This window comes from Taeniopygia guttata, chromosome 6 (assembly GCF_048771995.1).
Source record: "Taeniopygia guttata chromosome 6, bTaeGut7.mat, whole genome shotgun sequence".
NCBI lineage: Eukaryota > Metazoa > Chordata > Aves > Passeriformes > Estrildidae > Taeniopygia > Taeniopygia guttata.
The window spans coordinates 18,624,794-18,643,807 of NC_133031.1; the positions used below are offsets into that span (position 1 = coordinate 18,624,794).

Below are 19,014 nucleotides of genomic sequence, written 5' to 3' on the forward strand. Positions count from 1 at the left end.
GCTTAGACTGCAACTGCAAACCAGGGGATGAAAATCAGCTTAGCAAATAACAGCTCTTTTAGAAGAAGCAGAAGAGTTCAGTTCCAGAGGAGGATTTTTTTTTTTTTTCCAGCATCTTGAGACAGTTCTGCCCAGCTGCTCTAACAGGTTATTCTGAAGTCATTCAGGTTTCAGAGCAGTACTTTGTGGAGATATCCACAGTGTTCAGAATCATGGCTTTAGCCCTCCTCTAATCCCAAAGCCCACTTCATACCATGGTGGAGTCTCCAGGTGCTAAAGCTGTTTTGCTGATCTGCGTTGGCTGCCTCCTTGACTTTTCAGCATGAAGATAACAAATAAGAAAGCTACACTCATTTGTTTTGGCTATTTTAGTAGTGGCACAGCTAAATAGGAAGTACATTGCTTTTTTCTTTTTCTCTGGTGAGGGAATTTATTTCTGTGATTCTGTGGAATTTGTGGCTTTTTGCCTTTGCAATGCCATGCTAGTAATACATAATATATCTAGCTGATTAATCCTTGAAAGGAAGCAAGTTCTGTCTGTTTCACATAAACAGTTAATGACATTGTGGTAATATTACAGTTCTGTGTTTTCCCACATAATACAGATTCAGCTCTCTTTCTTCACTGTAATCACTATATATTATACATTGATGGGAATGTGATCAAGGCAGGAAATGCCAGCCATTGATCTGTACATATATGCTTGGCAAGTCATATAAACTCTACTTATGAATTTTTTCCTGATTGTAACATTGCTGTAGTGATCTTTATGTACTTCATATAATACTGGGAAGATGCAAGCTGGCATTCATCTAGGAAAAGGCACTAGGGGGCAATCCTGGTATTGTTTAATTTGTCCTTTTTCTCCCCAGTGAGCAGCTCTGTAACCACGGTTGGGGTTCTAATGGGTCCCATAGGGTCAGTGCAGCTTTATCCCAAGTTGGGAATGGATGTTTATAGATCATTAACCAGCTCATTCTTCAAGCCATAGTACATTTTGTATGAGTGAAATGAAGCAGTCAGATGTGTACAGGACTTGAAAGAGATTTTGGAGTATAAGCTTTGTGGACACTAGTTTTTCACTAAAAGATGTTCTGAAATATCAGAAAAACAACAATTCAGTATACTGCTTCTTTATTTTGCAATATAAATTGTAATTTCATAAACCCTCATTGTAATCACAGAAGAGAACCCATCTGCCCAATCATTGATAAACTCTATCCCTACTACAGTAGACGGTAAGTCTTGGGTCACAAATACAATAGATGATCATTATCTTCCACAAAAAAACCCTCGTTTTATGTTTGGCTTTACAAATACAAAAAAACCCGGAAAGTACAGGGAGAGGTACTTGAAGCAGAGTTTGTGAAGACCCTGGAGTACAAGCAGTTATTCCTGCTGGAACCCCTCAGGTGGTAAGGACTGCAGCAGCAGGGCCCTCAGAGAACTAGTGGAGATGGCCTGGCATGTCAGGAGCCAGACAGGAACCACAGCTGGGTGAGGTAGATGCAGAGAAGAATCTGTAATTTTGCACAGGGTACTGTGTCCTTCCCTGTGTGATTGTATATTCTGTTAAGAGCTGGCTGGGGTGATTCTAAAAGCACCATACAATTTTCTAAGCACTCTTCTCTCCATAAATTATCTACCAAATTGTCTGAGTTTCATTCTCAGCAGATCGGGGAATGTCATTCAGCCAGAGCACTCATGAGTTTGGGAGCTGGAAACTGTCTTGGCTAACGTGGAACAAAAGAGACCTCATAGTGTCGGGGCATATTTGCCAGACTGGTGATTACTGGGCTAATGTCAATGTCTTTGTGATCTACAACTGGCTTCAAAGTAAAGTTCTGCAGGATGGATGTTAAAAATATGAATATCTCCATCCGGGCCAGACCTTCTCCTGCACAGATGCGTTTTCCTAAAACAAAAAAAAAACAAAAAAAAAGAGGTGACAGTGGAGTATTTTGCTGATAACTGATTTTAGCCACAATTCCATGAAAGTCCAGACATCTCAGAATGCACTGGCACCACTGCAGTATTTTGGGGAAGCATGAATGAAACTAGGAACTACAGATCTAGAACAACGAGAGTGCTCAGTGTGTGAAGGCAATTTGAAGGCTCCAGTTGCTCAAGTTCTGCTGCTCTTTGATGGTTTGAGAGACAAGTTGTATGGCTGATTCCAACTTCATACACATCTTGTAAAAAGCATTGGAGGAGTTCTTGTGTTTGCTAAAAAAGGAAGTCAGCTGGAAGTGTATTGCAGGAGTTAGAGCTTCCCAGAAGTCACTCTAGCTGATGTCACCTTACATCGTTGTACAGACAATGGTGATGGAGCCATGAAATCTTCAGAGAGATTTCAAGAGAGGATGGTCTAGGATCTGAAACAGCAGGAGATCTTACCTGTAGAAAATGGCATGAAGTAGTCACTCTTTTTAAAGGTACCATTTGCATTCAAGAAATGTCCTGGGTCAAATTTTTCTGGATTTGGAAATTCCTTCCTATCATGTAGGACAGAACTCAGCATAGGGAATATCAGAGTGTCCTGAATTAACAAAAAAGAAAGGTACAATGGAGATACATTAAAGCATGGAGGCACTAAGAAGTTCCCAGAGCTAAACAGAAGGGTAGTCAAAGTTTAACCAGTTTTAAATGAACATTTAATGCATGAAAATATGTGCATTGGTATGGCAAATATGTTTTTTTGTGAATTTTAGTAGAGTCTGTTTAGTAAAGAGTATTTAATATTGCTTCCAAATAAATTACAATTTACACTATTGTGAAAAAAAACCCAGAAATATCTCCCTCTTCATACAGAGGATGCAAAAGTATTTTCTTCTTTTTTTTTTTCCTAATACAAGGGATTGGACTCCATAACTTCCAGAATTGCCTTCCAAAAAAAAAAAAATTCTATTCAGTATCACATTTCAATGCTTTTGAAAATAAATAAATTACACAGAACAAAACTCATAATTGTTTTCAAGAGATTATGACCTTTCTCAGACACAGTGTAACAAACCTTGGGGATAAAATAGTCTCTGAACTTGATGTCTCTGATTACAGCATGTGGGACATTAGTAGGAAGGAAATCAATGTATCTCTGGATTTCGTGGATCACGGCATCTGTAAAGGGCATCTGGCTCCGATCCGACATGCGAGGGCTTCGGTCTCGGCCGATCACAGAATCAATCTCCTTCTGCATTTTCTCTGTTGAGAAATCAGTAAATGTTGGATGAACAACATTTGTTTGCCTGAACCTCTCTCCGTATTTACAACAAAATATGCTTTCAGCACACCAGAAATATATTATTATACTTAGTACTAACATCGGCTTCTTGTGAAGATATCCAAGACTTGCACATTTCCACACTGCAAAAGCATACTTCCTTAGTCAGGGGACTATTGTCACATGTGGTAGTGACAGGAATTGTCCATACTGATCCCACAACCTATTAAAAAGTTTTAAACTATTTATTTCCATTACCTACTATCTCTGGGTATTTATGGAGAATCAGAACTGCAAATCTCAGTGTGATGCTTGTGGTCCCTGTTCCAGCAAGGAACAAGTCAAGTGCTGTTCTACTCAAAGTCTCAACGGTGAATTTTGAGTCATCATTCCCTTTCTCCTGCAGAAAGATTTGGCAGAAGGTTTTGAATGACAAACCCAAGAAGTTTGCTTAAAAAGAAAAATCCTGTACCCATAATGTAGGTTTATGAGCACATCTAATGTTCTTTCAAAAATACCGCAATCCCTTTCAGAACACCAGCATTTGTGGTAGGTTTACTAATAATATTATTATATGGAAGGAACATTGAATATATTAACCAGATTGGTCTTCAGCTTTCATCAATTTGGCTCATGCTGTTTATTCTGTGTTTAAAAATCCTTGATAAGAAAATAGAGATGATAAAATGAAGTCAATGTGTCATAAAGAGCACGCTCCCCTCTGTATTCGCAAAAACCCAATGCCTCATCACAAGTAAAAAGAAAAGATCTGATTCAAGTAGCAATTTCTAGATAATCCAATAAATCTCTACATTTACAGTACCTGTTCCATTTTATTAAGAAAAGAATCAATAAAATCTCGAGGACAAGTGGGATCCAGTGTTTTCTGGTGTTCCATTACGATATCTGTTGTAAATTTATCAACTTTTTCAATATTTTTTATCAGTTGTTGATGAGGTCCAGGCAAATAATCCATGACATTTGGGAAGAAATTATATAGCTGTAAAAATAATTGGATGAAAAAGCACATTCTGATTAATGTGGATAAACTAAAATGTTCCTGATTGTAACTATGAAAATGGGGCAGTTAAACTGTTTTGGAGCAGTAGGTCTTTCTTACTCAGGATTTTATGGTCATTTACTTTATGGTTTCACTACATTCAGTTATTTGAATATTATAATAGCTAACAAATGTATTAAATAAAACCAGACACACCTGTGTTTGTATAGAGGACTGGAGCTTGTTGTTTTCCTCCAGCCAATCAATTAAAGTCAGAAAACTCTTGTCCTCATAGTCAAACCGATCCCCAAAGACGATGGAGCAGATGATGTTAGAAACAGCATGGATTAGGAAACTGCCAGGGTTGAGGGGTTGCTCTGCAACAAACACCAAAAAAAGGTATCTTACTTTCAGTATCTAATGGATCAACCCCTCCTATGACACTACAAGGTAATCTCACATTCTCTGGAGATGCAGAATTTTGCACTCCTTTGAAAGGATGGTGAAGAGCTTACCAACTTATTCTTAAAGTGAACTAATGTCACTCTTACAGTGGTTTAAGTATCTCTTCTGTCTTGTTCTCAATAAACCCCTGGTCTGAGTGCCTTAATTGCTCTTCAGCTAGCACATGCCTGTCTGTCTTATAGACTGTATTAGAAAGAGCCTAAACATTCCCACAAAATCCCAATGAAACCATGGGGACTTTGCCTGAACCATGTCTTTAGGTTATTGCATTCTCCTTATTAACTTTATTAGCGCAACCTCAGTTATATAACCCTGTCCTTGGGGTTCAAATGCCTGTGATCTAAGTCTAGCTTTGACTGCACAGCTGCATGACTCCTGTGCAGAGATTTATGGTGTAAGCAAAAAGCAAGATTAGACCCAAGAAAGAAAGGAAAGCTAATTACAGACAGTGATAGGGTGCATCTCAAGGTTTCAAGATGAGAAACAATAACATGGAAAGATAAAAAATCCTGAAAGAAAACCACAGAGTGAGAAAATGTCAACTTGGTAGTAGACTATTCCAAGGAGCAATAGTACCAGTTTCAGAGGTAGTGAGTATATTAATGCTGAATGTAGAAGACACTAGTCATACCTATTAATTAATTGCATTAAGGGTAAATAATTTATACTGTATTTATACTTTTTGGTTGTATATATCTTACTTGTAAAACCTTTTAATGCACAGTAAAAGATGCTGCAACAAGGTGAGCCAGAGTTAGAGGCTTGCATAAGGGCATAAAAAATATTACTGTGGTAGTCAAAAGATAAAAGCAATGCAAGTGAGTCTTTTCTCTGATTTATAAAATGAATGTTAATCTGAGAAGCCAGATTGTATTTTCTAGTGGCTCATGGAAACCAGTGATGCTTAATCATTCTTTTAGATCAATCTGCTTTTGTCCCCTTGCAGAATAGGCACATATTGAGGGCTGGCAATGAAAAGGGTGACTGGTACTCTACCACCCTCAGAGGACACATTTAGAAGTAATACTGACTTATATATTACTAGAAAACACTTTTACAGGTTGAAACCAAGTGGGTAATGTTATACAATGCCCTCAAAAGCAGCTTATATTGGACAGTCCCACCAATACTGGGATGTATTGCCTAGTGTTCAGATGGACCCATCCCCAAATATCTGCAAAAGAGTTTTCTGGTCACCTACTTCTTCAAGATCTCCTGCAACACAGAGTTGCAGGAGACAAGGTGAAGAAGAGCATACTTGGTTACCTGACAGCATCCAGCACTGTCTCCATGGCTGAATTCCATGAAACCCTTGTCTCTAGCAACACCATTCCTTCTGCCCCTTCCTGTCCTGTTCCTCAAGCAGAATAGGTTAAAAGGCACTTGCCAAGTCTCTTTCTCCTACTCTTATCCTCCATACTGCCACAGTGCCTTTGACTGACCCACTGATAACTTTGCCCCCAGAAGCAGGGAGCAGAAACAGCAGCCATACACCCACTCCTTGGGTCATAGATTTTGTGAAGCAGCCCTACACCCCTCATTGTCTCATTGCAGATATGCACAGTGTCTCAACAGGCACAAAGTCCTTATCATACCATGTGTGTTCCTGAGCCTCTCCACCAGAAAATGAGCTTCCTCCTGGATTCGCTCCTCAATGCCCTTTTTCCCCATCCCGAAATCCCGCAGGGTGGTGAGTGTAAATCGTCTCAGCTGCTTCCAGGTCTCCCCATTGCTGGTCACAATGCCTGATACAGGGAGGAAAAATAGACCTTCACGATGAAACGGGTTTTTTTGGAAGGTACACGGTAAGTACTCAGCATGCAAAGGCACCTCTCTGTGGAGTTACACTGCAATTGCTATCTGCCCAAAACCATAACTTCTCTGCAATTCTGAAGGTGGCAAATTTGATCCATCTGTCACAGCACTTGAATAAAACTGACTTTATTCCCAGGATAAGAAAAACGGTGTTACAAAGCAAGCAAGAAATAACACTGAATTGGTCTTGGACACAAGGCCTTTACACTGACATAACCACTCAAATGTTCTGCTGTGCACCTGCATAGAGCATATCATTATTGACAATACAAAAGGTACTGCACTGTATATATAACACCATGGAATATGTACAGTAAATGACATAGCAGGGACCGACCTGGTGAATAATCTCATTACCTAATCTGGACTGTGGCCCTTACTGGGTCAGCCTGTATTATTTTATCTTTGTTGTGCTTTGGACTTTCCTTTCACTGGTTCCTTAGCTGTGTCTATATTCAGAATATTTTCAGAAATGGGACAAGAGACCTTAGACGCACATTTAATGTACAAAATTTTACTCAGAGCTTGCAGCACACTGGAAATAAAGTCACTCAGTGAAGCCATCCTGGGACCTTAAACAGTTCTCCAGAGGACCAGTTTACTCAAGGGTTCAAGTAATGAGCTGGGTTTTTTTCCTTTAATTGCTAATTTGTCTGCATAAAAGTAGCAAATGAAATCTACATGCCCCTCTGCAGTGCCCTCTCAGCTGTGTTTCTGAAGCTCTGAAAGCATCTGTTTTGCATGCTGTCATTACCAAGAACATACCTGTGCCTTGGAAGAGTTTTTTAATCAGTGGTAGAATGCCTCTTCCACTGAAGTCATCTCCTTGATCAATCAGAGCTTCTTTTACAACATCATAGCCATAGAGCACCACAACCTTTTGTGGGCCCAAATGTACCGTGAAGACAGGACCATACTTCTCACTGAGCTGTAGGAAAGGTGAGCACAAAGAGCAACATGACAACATCAGTGATAGTCATGCAATGCTTGTAGGTCAAAGAACTCTGAGAGGTGATGTGTCATTGTCCAACACTGTTGAGACATAACATTGATTAACAACAGTGCAGAAATCTTCCAATTATGAGTTACAGACAAGGGAAGAGGGAATCATACAAGAAATAGGGAATATGAATAGAAATGGCAAGTATCTAGTCCAAATCTGAGAAAAGAAAGTAGCCCTTCATAGGGCTGGCAAAACATTTCAGAATACCTTTGTGCAGGGCATAGTGGCTAACAATTTAGATGAGCTCTAAAATAATTTAAATACACAATATGGAAGCAAATGCCTAAAGGGCTTTTGACCACTGTCTCTCAAAGTGGTATTTTTGCCAGATGGGTGACATCAGTCAGAGGAGGGAATGGACAGCACAATTCACCTCCAAACGTTTTTACTTCAATGTCTGCACTTGCTACTTCCACTCCCAGGACATCCTGTCCCAAAAAGGGCCAGGCTTTGTTGCCAACATGGTAAAGAATTGAGCACTGGAGGATTATACTGCAACAGCATCAATGCCTTGATTGCTAATCCGCTGCAAATTGCAGTACTGTGGTACAAATTGTGATGTCAGCACATAATTTATTTCTGTATGATCATTGCAAATATATAGACTGACTTATAATATATGGACATATATATATTTATATATATATATACCTGTAATATATAGACTTAGAAATACAATAGATTATTGTGATTATATATAGGCTTAATAAGCATGTATATCTGGGAAACCATTTGTTTCTCATTAACATTTGGTCAATGCAAATTAATCTTGTGAATTTAGCTGAGAACGGCAGGACTGGACTTTGTTTTTTACGCCATGAAGACAACATAGGAAAGAATATAAGACAGTCCCTTACCTCTTTCATGCTTTCAGGCAAATTCCATGGGTTTATCTGGAGCAGGTTTCCAACAATGGGGAATGGAGTGGGACCAGGAGGCTCCTTCCCTTTTTGAGATCTGCTTCTCCATGTGGCAAAGAGAAGGCATGAGATGCATACCAGCAAGAAAACCGTGGTCACTCCCAGGGCCTCCATGGTGGGCTGAGGAAGAAAAGTCAAGTGTCCGAAAAGCCTGGTGCTGGAGCAGTAAATCCATGCTTATTTATATGCTGTGGTGCCAAAGCACATGGTTGAAATTAGGCAATAGTGTCTTGCCATTCCTTTTGAGATACGAGTTTACTTATTAATCTGCTAGTGATAAGAATGAATGTTACTAAAGCTGACTTTGTGAGTCATGTAATAGTCCTAAAGCAATGGTAATTAAGACCTGGCAAAGCCCTGGTAGAGAAACAAGTAAACAAGGGATGAGAACATGTGTAGAGAACAGAAGACAGTAAAATCTGTAGCTTAAGAAGGGGAATGGGAGTATTAGATGAATTAAAAAAATAAATAGCTTTCATTACCTTAGGAAATCTCTGTGTAATAAGAAAGAGACATGACATTACTCTTAAAATAATCCTGAATGAGAATCTGCAGAAGAAGATTGGCTATCTCTGTTTATCTCTGATCTATGAAACTGGTGCTCAAAGACAATGCAGTGGATAAGGCTGGCAAGAAAAATGAAGCGTGTCAAACACTTACAGAATATTCTGAGTTGGAAGGGACCAACAAGGATCATCTAGCCCAACTCTAAAGTGAATGGCCCCTACAGGGATCAAACACACAACCTTGACATTATTAGCACCATCCTCTATCAGTTTCACTAAGCTCAGTATGAGTTGTCTGTAGCAAAATCTCTCTGCACAGTTCTGTTTGGAGCACCTTTCTCTTTTTTGTTCTCCCTCCTCCCCCTGCCACCTTTCCCTTTATTTTTTAGAAGCTTTATATGTTACAGCCCCAGACCCCTAGCAGGGGAGAGAAATTCTCAATGCTCTCTGGGTAGGTCTTGCCCCACAGAAGAGCCCTCGCCTATCCCCCCATAGTCTCTGGTCACACTCTGACCACTCTCCTGCTCTTTGCTTCAGACACCTGGGTCTCTGTAAAGCACCTACTGACAATGGATGAGCATTAAATTGGTGTCAATGTCCTCTGGCAGGGCCTGTTTCTCTTCACACACTAAGGAGGGAGCTCATCCAGATTTTCAGACAACTAATGTCAGATTAGGGGTATCCCACCCAAACAGCCATGTCAGGGACCATTTCAGTCAGAGAAACAGGCTCTGCCACCTGCCAAGACTCTTCCAATCCCATTCCATCATTTGACACATAGCCAAAATGATACTGACCCCTCAGATGCTGTGATGCTGCAAGGATGTGTTAAAATGCATATAATCATATATATCCTATATATAAGAATACATATCCTATACATAAGAATATATATGTATCTTAATCTCCTCTTTGTCTCCCTGATGATGGTAATGGAAACCAATTTGTCTTCCTGCATGAACTTGTTGGCTTAGAACTTGAGTCCACATTTGTTCAATCAGTTTTTAAGTGTTCATGTGTACAAAAATAACCAGACATACTGTAAATGCCACACTTTGTTCTTTACTGAGTTGTCAAAATGGGGTTTAGGGATGGGTAGATTTTATCTTTAGCCCGGTTAGCTGAGTACTAGCAGATTCTGTAACAGTAAGGAAAGAAACATATCCAGCTTAAATTTAGATATTAAAAAGATGGGTGCATAAATGAGCTGACAGTCTCACCTGTGAGTGGGGAAATACTGATACTTCCAGAGAACAGGTCATCTCACTTTGCTTATGAGCTTATTTTTGTGACATGAGTCAGTCACTGAAGAAGTTTGTTTTCCCTGACTACAAAAAAAGGCTCTGGAGACATACAGATTTACATGTCTGTCTAGCAAGGATCTGTTTTGAGGCAGATGACTCTAATTCCCTGGTCATTTCTCCTGGTCCTAATGGGGTTTTTTTATCAGCAACAAATTCTGCAAATTCTAGTACAATAGGCATTACTCTGAATACTGCACACCAGGGTATTTAAAACCAGAAGTGGGCAGATGAGTGAAATTGAAAGGCACCTTCTAGGCTTTGGAAGGGATAATTATATTGCTGAAAAAAGTCAGTTTTATCATCATCAAGAAAAAACTCTAGCTGTTTGATTTTGCTTTTCCTTTGCTTTTGTAGATAAAGTGCCTTGCATTCCTCTATTGGCAGCCCTGAGGGTGAACAACTGCTGTGAAGCCTAATGCACTGGAAAAGCAGAGCTTTGCATGCAGCATCATCCCACATCCAGACAGGGATTTTTTATTATTTATCTAATTACTCACATAATCCCCAAAGGATTTCAAAATGGTGTTGGGAATAAAGCCAGAGCTGCTTGGAGGGATCCATGAGTTTAACTGGGAAGAGGTTTAACTGCCAAAGGTCTTGGGTCACCTCTGATGACAGAAAGACAGTGATTATTTGAGTGTGAAAGGCTATTGGGGTATGAAAGGTTTATCTGGGTCTGAAAGACCCATCCTGATATAGTTCACATTCACAGGAAGCACCTAAGAGACTCTGCTTCCTTCCAAGCTTTCTCCCCAGTGTGGTAGGAAAGCAGGCGCTTGGGCCTCTGGTTTTGTTACAAATTGGCACCATTCTCTGGCTCCACCTGCAAATTCAAGCTCAAATTGACAGGGTGGGATGCTGCTGTAACCAATGTTTCCAGTTCCAGCCTTCCTTAGAATGCCTTCTGGAAGCTGTTGCTTTGCTGGGCCTACCTAGTGGCGTGGATGGGCCAGCTCCTAGGATTCCATCCTGTGTTTACATGTAGCCTTTAATCTCGGGCCTGCACTTAATCAACTTGCTCCTGTTGTGCTCCAGATTAGGTCTGTGAGAAAGCAGACACCTTTTTCTCCCCAGAACAGCCCCTTCAAGTGTGTTCACAGCCTGCTCAGGCACACTGGATCTGGCTCCCTTGCAGCTGCGGTGTGGTGCCACAATTTAGATTTGTGACAGTGGCGAGGACTCATGAATAGACTTAAGAACATTTTAGTAATTGAAATAGATAATGATGATGATGATGGTGATGATGATGATGATGATGATGATGAAATTATAAAAATGAAACTCAAGAAAGCCAAGTAACAGAAACTAAAAGGAATTGCTCACTACCAACCAAGTGATGCCCAGTCACTGCTGAGCAGTGGCCCCCAGGCTATTTCTCTCTATTTTATTCATTGAGCATGTTGCCATATGGTATGAAATATCCCTTTGAACAGTTGAGATCGGCTGTCCCAGCTGTGTCTCCTCACAACTTTTTGTGCTACCCCAACCTATTTGCTGGCTGCGTGGTAAGAGAATTAGGAAAGAACTTGGGGCTGTGCAGGCACTGCCCAAAAATCACTAAAACATTCCTGAATTATTAACACTGTTTCCAGCACAAATCCAAAACATGCCCCCATACCAGCTACTATGGAGAAAACCAACTCTACCCATCCAAAACCAGGAGAGGAAGTTGGCAGAGTAGCGTGTGAAATCATCTTGCCTGTTCTGCTGTGAATAGCAACATCTTAGCTACTAAGGTTTTGCTGTTTTCAGACAGGACTTTCCTTAGTGCGGCGTAGAAAATACAGTATCAACCTCTGCCTTATTTCTGGCAGCAACTTGACAAAGAAATCTGTCATGGTCAGCAAGTATTAGGGTTCAGTGATATCTTCAGTATTCAACAATTTGTGGAACACCCATATTTGTAAAATGCTACACGTTGTACTACAGATAAGATACAAACTACATCATTTGTTTTCAGATCACAGAAATTATATTTGACCAGCTAGATCAAAAAACTTGGTTAAATATTTATGTATGAACTCACTAGACCGAAAACATAACTCAGCTGAAAAAGGATGAAGTCAATGAAGTTCATCAGTCATGCGCAATACATTGCAAACTGCTTTTTAGTAAGCAGAAGGGCAAGGAAATGAAACTCATAACAGCCTTCCCACTGGACCTGTACTGTGACTCCACCAACAGTAAGTCACTATGGTGCAGCTATACCTCATCATCTCTCAGTAAGGTCCTTAGTTCTCGACTCTGGTCAGCGTAAAGAAATAGCAGGCACTTCCCCAAGTCAGGAAAAAAAAGAGCCAGGAAATGGGAAAGATCAATCAGGTGCTATACACAGTAAAAAGAGGCACAGAAGTGAAGGCTGCCAGTTTCAAAGAGGGAATCTGAGCTTTGCGGATTCCTGAGAGTGCTGCTCTCAGCTACCTGCATGAGCAGCTGAGCTCCTGACCAGCTGCAGACCCACTGTGGTGTACAGCAGGTCACCCAGAAGGTCTGTGCTCTGGGAGACAAAGAAGCAAAAGGGCAACATTATCAGCTGTCCCAGGCTGTAACACCGTCATCATGGGGCACAGTGCCCACTGTGCCTTTCCAAAGGCTGACAGGGAGCCTGCAGGACAAACAAGATTTGAGCACAGAACTGTTCAAACTTGAGCTAGGGCCTTAACTAGAGGCATTCTGCAACTTTAGAAAATTACTTATCATCAACACAAAAAATCATGGAAGCATATAATTTGCTGGTAGTCTGTATGCTCTGAAAACAGTGCATATCACAAAGAAAAATGGTAACAGAAAAATTCACAAAATAGTTTAAAATTCAAGAAGAATTCAGTAATCATCAAGCAACAAAACCTTTGTTAACATTTCATGATATAAAATAACTACAGTCATAAGAGAAACATGATAAATCAGGCATTTAAAACACCAAAAAAGCAGTAACTGATGCTGACAGCAATGATAAAATGTTTGCCTTTATCCTGCCTTTCAATCCTGCCAGAGACAGAAGCACAGAGGTAGCAGAGTGGCTTTAGAAGATAAGGGAGGAAATGAAAAAACACAGCCCCAAGAAGTGACCCCAACAAAGGGCCCATGCAAAGACTCTCCTGCTTCAGATGTCATCCCTGTCTCCCTCAAGTGTGAAAGTGGCTGTTTCCCCCCTCCCTACCACCGCCTTCTACACATATCACTCCCTCTGGATATGGTGATGCCTAATGCATTCTCTCTCATAAAATGAAAGATGTCCCCTATCCTTTTTCATTTTTTTGGAATAGTGGAAGATGAGAACATTAACTATGATTTATTTTCCCACTTAAAAGGTGTGAAGTATATGATATTTCAATGCAAAAATGTCAAAAAAAAAAAAAAAAAGAAAAAATATTTGGATAGGAACCTCTTCCTTCTTTCTCAAGTTATTAATTTAAGTAAATCTCCCAGTAGGGCTATGGCAAAAGATGCGGAGTGATCCACATGTGTTACTGTACACAGCATTCTCTTAGTATTCAACAGCTGAGATGACACAGCTGCTAAAAGCAAAATGAACATTGCACAGGTTATCTAGTATTTCACAAGGACTTGGCAAGAAGGATATTTGATTTATCAATGCAGATAAAATGGTTAAATGTTTCTTTATGAACTCATTTAATTCAGGCATGACCTAAAAGGATCAGACTTTGCAACTAGGTTTCACTGAAAATTAGCTTCCATTACCTCTTCCAGTGTTCCCTTACCTTTTTCATTGCACCTTTCATCTAAGGTACATTGACTCATTAGACTAAGAGCTTTTAAGGATGGATTATTATTTATTATTTGATCCAGGTGTAACTATCTACCTGGGGTAGATCATGTTATGGCAAAGGCCTGCCTAGAAATATTTCTGCCTTAAAAAAGGAAAAATTGAGAAAGAAAAAACCCAGAACATTGTCATCCTCTTTTTATGAAATAAAGAGATTGCCCTAGCCTGATTACTGAATCCATCCTAATGAGAGGTTTGTGTCTGTCCTGGAGGCAGAGTAACTCTGCTTCCCATGGGTCCGTTTGAATATCATTTGCAGACTGCTGCCTGGGGAAAAAAAAAAAAAAGCTATTGAGGTAGAAAATCATCAGTCCAACCCCTTAAAAGTAGGTCCTGAACTTTGAATGTCTCACAGACTCTGTACTTGGAGGCCAAGAAAAGAGAATACTCTAAGCAAAACATGAGCCCAGAATACTCTGAGTGAGGGACACAGTCAATAGCAGTTAGTCATGCAAAGCAATTGACTGTGTGATTAAAACTAGAAAATTACTGTACCAGGGGAATGTCAGACATGTCCAGGTGAAAACATAAGCTCCTGGAAAATCTGAATCTGAGCTCAGTGCTGATTCCAAAGGAAAGCAGACAGGCAGAGAACACTAGGGACACCTGCACAAATTGCTGAGATGTAAAGTGGGACCTTAGTGCTCTCAGAAGTAAAACTCTATCAAAGAGTAAAATCTTATCTCCATGCTTACACATACTCTAGAAATCCCCCAGTGAGATGCCAGAGTACTCTGCTTACCAGGTGGTAAATATTAACAGTGTTGGCGAAGAACAAGAAATGTTTCTAAAAAATATTACCACAGTTGAGCAGCAGCAGAGGGCACCAGTGACAAGAACATCTGAATGCTTCAGAGTCCAGAGCCAGGGCAGTCCCCACAGCCCCACAGGCCCTTTGGAGGCTCCAGCAGTTCTCCAGAACTCTCCTTTGTATCTCTGCAAGGCTGCTTCTCTTCTGGTGTTTCTTCAGCTTCTCTTGCTGCTCAGCTTTGGGCAGTGCTTCAGTTTCACTCTTCTCTCATGATACTTCTCCTAACTCCTGCCTGTGTGATCCTCACCTATGCCATGACCATTCCCACTCCAAGTTTGTGCTCTGAGCCACCTTGACATCCTTCCCTCTTTGCTTCAGGTGCCCTGCCCCAGATGGAAGGAGTCACATCACAGGTACCTCTCCCTGCCTGCCCCACACCCTGTGGTACTTCCCCCAGGGATGTGCCTGTCCATGACTACCCCTCCAAGAATTCCAGCACTCCTTCCCATGCTCCACAAGGACCCACACCTGAAATTTGAGAGGTCATGGCCACTGTGATTCTCCTTTCATAAATCTATCATAAAACACTCTAGAAAATTCTGATCTCATCATTTTGCTATGAAGAGAGAGTTTCTTTTTCTCAGCCTTCCCAATGACCTCCCAGAGCACAGCAGACTTGCTAAACACAGTCACAAAGCTGCTTCCAAACCAGCTTCCACCTGAACCAAGCTGGGTTCCAGGACTGCAAGAGAATGGCAGTGACAGCACATGGAAGACCCACAATATTAAAGGCATGTGGTTTGTATCAGGATTCACATCATATTTCAGGTATTTCTCTCTGGTTTTCTTCGCTGGCTCATGTCCAGACTCTTGAAAGTCAAAAGTCTCCCACAGCTGCATCACACCTGCCCTCTCTTACCTCCCCTCCAGGTCTGAATGCACAGTTGTCCCCTGCCAGTGCTTCATGCATGGGAAGTCAGTCAGGCCACAGACACTGCATGCCTGGGGACACAGAGCACTGGCAAAGCTCTCCCAAATACTCCTGCTGCCCTCACCAGCACAGGGGGCATGGGGAAGCAGTGCATGATTTCTTTTACTGCCAGTATGTTCTCATGCTGTATATGTGAAGGGCCATCTTGGTCATATGGCTCAATCTGGGTGACACCAACTCACATAAGCAGTTATGAGTTATTTTCAGAGCCTGAAAATCAACATCATTAGTGACAAGATGCTGTCATATTCATGAAGAAAAGGACAGAATTTGAATCTTACCTGTTATGGCAATACAGAGCCAAGCTCCTCCTTCAAAAACCTTGGTTAAAGCCAGCTGACTTTAAAGGAAGGAATGGAGAATTACACTCTTTGCAATGAAAAAAAGTTGCATTTACTGGTCCTATGAATTAAATTAGCTATGTGAATGACTGAAGAGTAAAAAGAGTAAAATAACAGTATGGTGATTTAACTTTGTATAAGGAATGAACAAACAAGTGACATTTTCCAGCTTTAAGTGGCCCAAGATTTGGAAAACCAAGAATACATCCAAAATATCTTCTGAAACGTTATTGGCTTGAGAAGATTTGGTGTGAAAATACCATTCATTACTTGTACCATGCATGTTACTAACAGGAAACCTGGTTTTACGTACACTTTTTTCCCAGTGAATTTACTCATAGTGAAAACATTTATCATGGAAGGCCTAGAGACAGATAAACTTTGGCAGATCAAACAAGATCTCATGCATACAGTGTGATTCACAGGGTTGCTCTATGCAGGGCCAGGACTTGGACTCAGTGAGCCTTGTGGGTTCCTATCAGCTCAGGATATTCTATGATACTATGATTCACATAATTTCTGAGGTCTTTCAGGATCTGATTTCACAAGATGTCAGTGTTTATAAAGTCTTGAATTCATTTTTGACCCATTGCATGTGGTCAGTTCCACTGAGTCCCCTTTGGCAGCTTTCCACACACTGGGTCAAATTCCCTTTTCATGATTGATAACACCTGTTCTGGGAGATTTTTCACATGAACAGAGCCAAGAACCTTCATCCAGAACTCATCCAAACTATGGCTGAGCTGCTAGCTTATTCCCAAACTTATTTGATGGATCTCCACCTGTATGACTCCCAAAAAACGTACGGAAAGACATTTTGTCATCAGCTGCTTCGAACTATTTGTACATCTCAGTATGATCCATTACTTCAGCAAAGCCTCAGACTTTTCTGTCAGTCGCCCAAATGCAGCTCAAACCTGCTCTGTCCCTGCTCTCTCCAGACCCTCTGCTTCCAGTACATGGATTTTGCAAAACCTCCTGCATCCTATAATTACTACATCTGTTGATTTCCTTTTGAGAGATAAGTACTGTTAAGAAAGATTTCTTTCCAGAAAGATTTCTCAGGCATACTTGAAGAGAACTATTAATATCTTTGTGTCAAGTTAGCCCTATAAAACAAAGGGAGAAGAAACATAACTAAAACTTGGCCATGCTTATTGATTATTTCTACTCACTTCCATCTATGCAGACAGAAGTACCAGTACCCCCACTTCTAAATCATGTAGTGATCATTAGCCTTTGAGATCTAATGATGCCAGAAAAAATAATGTTTCAGCAGCACAGCTCCTGGGAAGGAGAAGGCTTCCAGATGGTCTTCTATTCTCCAAACAAGCAAAACCTGCTGTGAAATGCTGCTGCTGTAACAGCTTGAATATACTGATACAACCCAGGCTTAGTAGGATTCCAGTGGTGCAAATTGCTTTTAGGTTAAAATGTAAAAAAAACATTTTTCTTCATGCCAGAATCACATCTGACCTCGTGCAGACCACTATGAAGCTTGTTAACTGCTATGCTTATGTTGGATCAAATGCAGTGACCAAGTGAAAATCAGGCAACATGGGCATACTTCCCACTTTTCAATAAACATGTCACCAGACATTATCCTACACTCATTAGGATAGTGGTTAATGCTGATTATTGATGACTCTTGAAGATTGATGGCTGCTAACCATTAGTAGTTATGACTGGCAGCAGACAGTGCCACAAATCACCACTCTCAAGAACATGCCAAAAAAGGTATTTATAAAGTTGGCAGATCCGAAAAGTTACCAACCAGCCTTGACAATGACCCCTATAATATTTTCCTCACAGATGAGTGAGAACTGGCTTATTATTTCTTGTAGCTTTTCTAGATCTCACCCTAGAGCCAGAAAGAAAATAAAGGTAGGAGTCTTTATTTGACACTGCCTGAGGGCAGAAATAGAGCTCCCCTTGCTGTCATGACTGCAGTATCTTTGAGACAAATGGTACGGCTCAACTTACTGGTGAAATGAAACAAAACATCCGAGAGCAGCAGGCTGTTACCAAAGCACGCTGCATTATAAAGTATCTACAGCCATTTAAATGAGAGGAGAATCATCCAGTGCTTTAGCTGCCCCAGAGACAGTGGCTCTCACACTGCTGCACTTCCCACAGAGAGGTTCTGCTGCCAGGTCTGCAGAAGACCAGCACACCACTTGCCTATGGGGATTTCTCCTGAAAGGGATCCTGAAAAGGCAGCAAGTGGAGAGGGAGGATGACTGTGACAGCTGCTAGTTTGCACCTGACATTAGTCACTTCATGCATGTGAGGAAGATGCTCAGACAGGTACAAAGAGTGAAGGAAGAGCTCTACAAACAAACACCAAGTTGGGAAAGAAATGATTCTTCAGTGTCCTGTATTAAAGGATGTTCTCAGTTTAACTCCCCTGCTGACACAGATTGTGATAATTGCACTGAGTTTAAGGTTTTCCTCTGCTGTATCTTGCACAGCTCCATGGAATTGGCTGGCCAGGCTCCCCAGAAACCTCTGCTGTATTCTGCTCTGTGCAGGTAGCCAACTTCCAACTCAAACTACTCTATGATTCTACAGTAATTCAGCTATCCAATTAGAGATTGAGCCTAATCACCAACTACTGGATTTTAAACACTGCAAATCTAAAATTGAAAGGCTGCTGGATATACAGTATGCTGAATTTGGAGCTTGATAGGGACCTGCTGAAGTCCAGGTCCCCACTCAACTCTTAGAAGGAAATATTTAAACAACTCACTTTTACTCCCTGAAGGTATTGTCCACTGCTTGCATATATGCAAACAGGAAATTTGTTCAGTAACACAGACAATTTGCTGTGTGGTTTGTGACAAAAATCTATGGAAAAACAGCAGATACATAGCTGCAAGCACAAGGGACTGCAGCCTATGAAGTAATGACT

At 40.8% G+C, this 19,014-nt stretch overlaps 2 protein-coding genes across 2 annotated transcripts in view; both read right to left on the bottom strand.

The window, feature by feature from the left end:
• Positions 1-1,117: 1,117 nt before the first annotated feature.
• LOC140680219 (cytochrome P450 2H1-like) lies at positions 1,118-8,603 on the bottom strand. Its single transcript, XM_072931056.1, has 9 exons — positions 8,361-8,603; positions 7,266-7,428; positions 6,281-6,430; positions 4,437-4,597; positions 4,044-4,220; positions 3,479-3,620; positions 3,014-3,201; positions 2,398-2,539; positions 1,118-1,915 (listed from the first exon to the last, which is right to left on the bottom strand). Exons 1-9 carry the CDS (start codon positions 8,535-8,537, stop codon positions 1,734-1,736), a joined length of 1,482 nt encoding a protein of 493 aa, XP_072787157.1. The 5' UTR covers positions 8,538-8,603; the 3' UTR covers positions 1,118-1,733.
• A 140-nt stretch (positions 8,604-8,743) lies between these two features.
• ALOX5 (arachidonate 5-lipoxygenase) overlaps positions 8,744-19,014 on the bottom strand; it is a 42,476-nt gene continuing 32,205 nt past the window's right edge. Inside the window, exon 14 of the mRNA XM_072931052.1 lies at positions 8,744-16,102. Coding sequence (XP_072787153.1) covers positions 16,076-16,102 — 27 coding nt within the window. The 3' untranslated portion in view covers positions 8,744-16,075. The remainder of the gene's footprint in view (positions 16,103-19,014) is intronic.

Bases quoted from the DNA above. Each gene is read 5' to 3' on its own strand.
- LOC140680219 (XM_072931056.1), bottom strand. From the start codon at position 8,537: ATGGAGGCCCTGGGAGTGACCACGGTTTTCTTGCTGGTATGCATCTCA. The intron at 7,429-8,360 runs GTAAGGGACTGT...CCTTTCCTACAG, and splicing joins TGCCTGAAAGCATGAAAGAG to CTCAGTGAGAAGTATGGTCC. The intron at 4,598-6,280 runs GTATGATAAGGA...TGTTTGTTGCAG, and splicing joins GAGGCTCAGGAACACACATG to AGCAACCCCTCAACCCTGGC.